This window comes from Bison bison, unplaced genomic scaffold (genome assembly GCF_000754665.1).
Source record: "Bison bison bison isolate TAMUID 2011002044 unplaced genomic scaffold, Bison_UMD1.0 scf7180017864525, whole genome shotgun sequence".
NCBI lineage: Eukaryota > Metazoa > Chordata > Mammalia > Artiodactyla > Bovidae > Bison > Bison bison.
In genome coordinates, this window is record NW_011495076.1 from 13,593,092 (window position 1) to 13,595,965 (window position 2,874).

Sequence of the window (2,874 nt, forward strand, 5' to 3'; positions counted from 1 at the left end):
CATTACTTTACTAACAAAGGTCCATCTAGTCAAAGCTGTTTTTTCCAATAGTCATGTATGGATTTGAGAGTTGAGCTATAAAGAAAGCTGAGTGCCAAAGAATTGATGCCTCTGAACTGTGGTGTTGGAGAAGACTCTTGGGAGTCCCTTGGACAACAAGGAGATCCAACCAATACATCCTAAAGGAAATCAATCCTGAATATTCATTGGAAGGACTGATTTTGAAGCTGAAACCTCAATACTTTGGCCACCTGATGCGAAGAACTGACTCATTTGAAAAGACCTTGATACTTGAAAAGACTGAAGGCAGGAGGAGAAGGGGCCGACAGAGGATGAGATGGATGGATGGCATCACTGACTCAATGGACATGAGTTTGATTATATTCCAGGAGTTGGTGATGAATAGGGAAGCCTAGCATGCTGCAGTCCATGGGGTTGCAGAGTCGGACACAACTGAGTGACTGTACTGAACTGAATTGATGGTTAAAGTGGTTCTGTATAGTCAGGAAAATATGACTATATATTTTCTAAAGGAACTTTTTAACTTTAAAACTATATAATTATGAATTTTCAGTTCTGCCATTAATTCAAATCTATACCCTATCAGAGATATACAGATTTGATTATAGATATGAGTTAATTTATGAATCCCCTCACCCATAGTAAAGTTTGCTTTTCCTTTCAAGATTTTGTTTTTATAAAACTAAGTTAAGAGAACCATAAAATTGGAGATCTGATTTTATGAAATTCAGCCATGAGTAGCTTCATGTGGTCAAAGGATTGTTTGGAATTTTTAGTTATATAAAGTCCAAATTGACTGAGACTCTCACAAAATGAAACAAATAGCTGGATAAAGAAGCAAGTCAGATACCTCTTGTTTTTTTGTTTGTTTGTTTGACTTTTCTTACAGCCTGAACTGACAGTTTAAATAGACTATTTACCTTAAGAAGTTTCTGAGTTGTCTTAGTTCTATGACCTACATTTTACAAAAAAAGGAATATCTTCTTTATTTAGGGAATTTCCATCTCCACTGAGGCAAGAACCTGGTTAAGTATCTTTTTTATGTGTCATGGCTCCTCTTAATGACACCAACATTGAAGTTCTCAGATTCTTCCTTATTGGGATCCTTGGACTGGAGAAGAGTCACTTCTTGATATCCATCCCTTTCTCATCTGTGTACTTTCTTTCTCTCCTGGGCAACTTCACCATCCTTTTCTTTATTAAGACAGAGCCAAGCCTCCATGAACCCATGCGCTATTTCCTTTCCATGCTATCCATCTCTGACCTAGGGTTGTCCCTGTCTTTCTCACCCATCACTTTGGGACTGTTCCTGTTTGGTGTCCATGGAATTCATGCAGCTACATGCTTTGCCCAGGAATTCTTTATCCATCTATTCACAGTCACTGAAGCCTCTGTGCTATTGGTAATGGCATTTGACCAGTATGTGGCTATGCACCACCCTCTTAGATACAGCACAATCTTAACCAGCTCCCAAGTCATCAAAACAGGGGTCTTGCTGACTTCCAAGAATATTATGCTGATTCTTCCACTGCCCTTTTTGTTGCAAAGGCTGACATACTGTCATCAAAACCTGCTCTTACACTCCTACTGTCTCCACCAGGGTGTCATGAAGGTGGCCTGCTCTGACAACAGTGTCAATGTTGTCTATGGACTCTGTGCTACCCTTTCTACTATTTTGGATTTGCTATTTATTACTTTCTCCTACATGATGATCTTAAAGACAGTACTGGGCATTGCAACCCCCAGAGGGCAGCCTAAGGCCCTCAACACCCACATCTCTCATATCTGTGCTGTGCTTATCTTCTGTGTGCCCGTGCTGAGTGCGGCCATGCCATGCTCCACCAATTTGCCAGTGGTGTGTCTCCTATGATCCACATTCTCATGGCTGATGTTTTCCTACTGGTGCCTCTCCTGATGAATCCCATTGTGTCCTGTGTGAAGACTCATCAAATCCGCAAAAAGGTTATGGGGAAATTTTGTTCAAAAAGAAGTTTATCAATGCAATAAGAAAGGGAATAAACTTATAAGTGGTAAATAAATAAACTGAATGTATAGCCAGGGGAAATCATGATCTAGAGGAATGGTCTTGTGTTTTATGGTTAGAACTCATAGAGTAAATGGCTTTAATACTGAGTATGCTTAGTACCCTCAGTGTCCCTGAGATCTTGAGAAAATTACTTCCATTCTTTTTCTCAGATTGAACATCTAAAAATTCAAGACTTCAGTGATGACTGAAAGCCTCTACTTCTTGAATTTTAAAATGCATGCCAATAAAATAAGAGAACTTACCTATATCAATGCCTATGTTAAAAGAAAAGATATAGTTTCCATACTTTCACTTTCCTAGCTAATAAAAGTATACTAGAGGAAAGACTGAGTGTTTCTTCCTTTTTTAGTTCATGATAATGCAGTTGATATATCTAATTCCTGAACTCCAAAGCTCTGTATACATGTTCTCTGATTTAAGAATCTGTGTGCATGTATATTTAAATGCATGCAACTTTTTTTTTCTTTCTTAGCTCTTCTTTTCCTCTTCTCTTCTATCTGTCAGACATGTGTAAATCACTCTAGCCCTTCAGGCAACTAGTATCAGCAGATAAACATTATTTCTGAAAAGACTGTACTACCTACATTTGAGTCAGGAAAATGCCAGATGGGAATGCTGTGCTTACTGAAGGATGTTTAACAACTCAGGAACTAACTGCCAATAGTTCACTCAGACCTTTAGCAATGGTTGTGAATCCTTTCTTTCATACAATCATAGATTGACATGTATGTTGATGAGATTACCACTATTGAACATGATTTGCATTTCTCAAATAACTATTTGCAATAGTCTCTTTTTTTGGCATT

General features: G+C 38.2%; 1 protein-coding gene across 1 annotated transcript; it reads left to right on the top strand.

Annotated features, from left to right (window-relative positions):
• The first annotated feature begins 1,069 nt into the window (after positions 1 to 1,069).
• LOC104981960 (olfactory receptor 51A4-like) lies at positions 1,070 to 1,891 on the top strand. The gene has a single exon (XM_010831230.1). It carries the CDS (start codon positions 1,070 to 1,072, stop codon positions 1,889 to 1,891), a length of 822 nt encoding a protein of 273 aa, XP_010829532.1.
• The last annotated feature ends 983 nt before the right edge of the window (positions 1,892 to 2,874 follow it).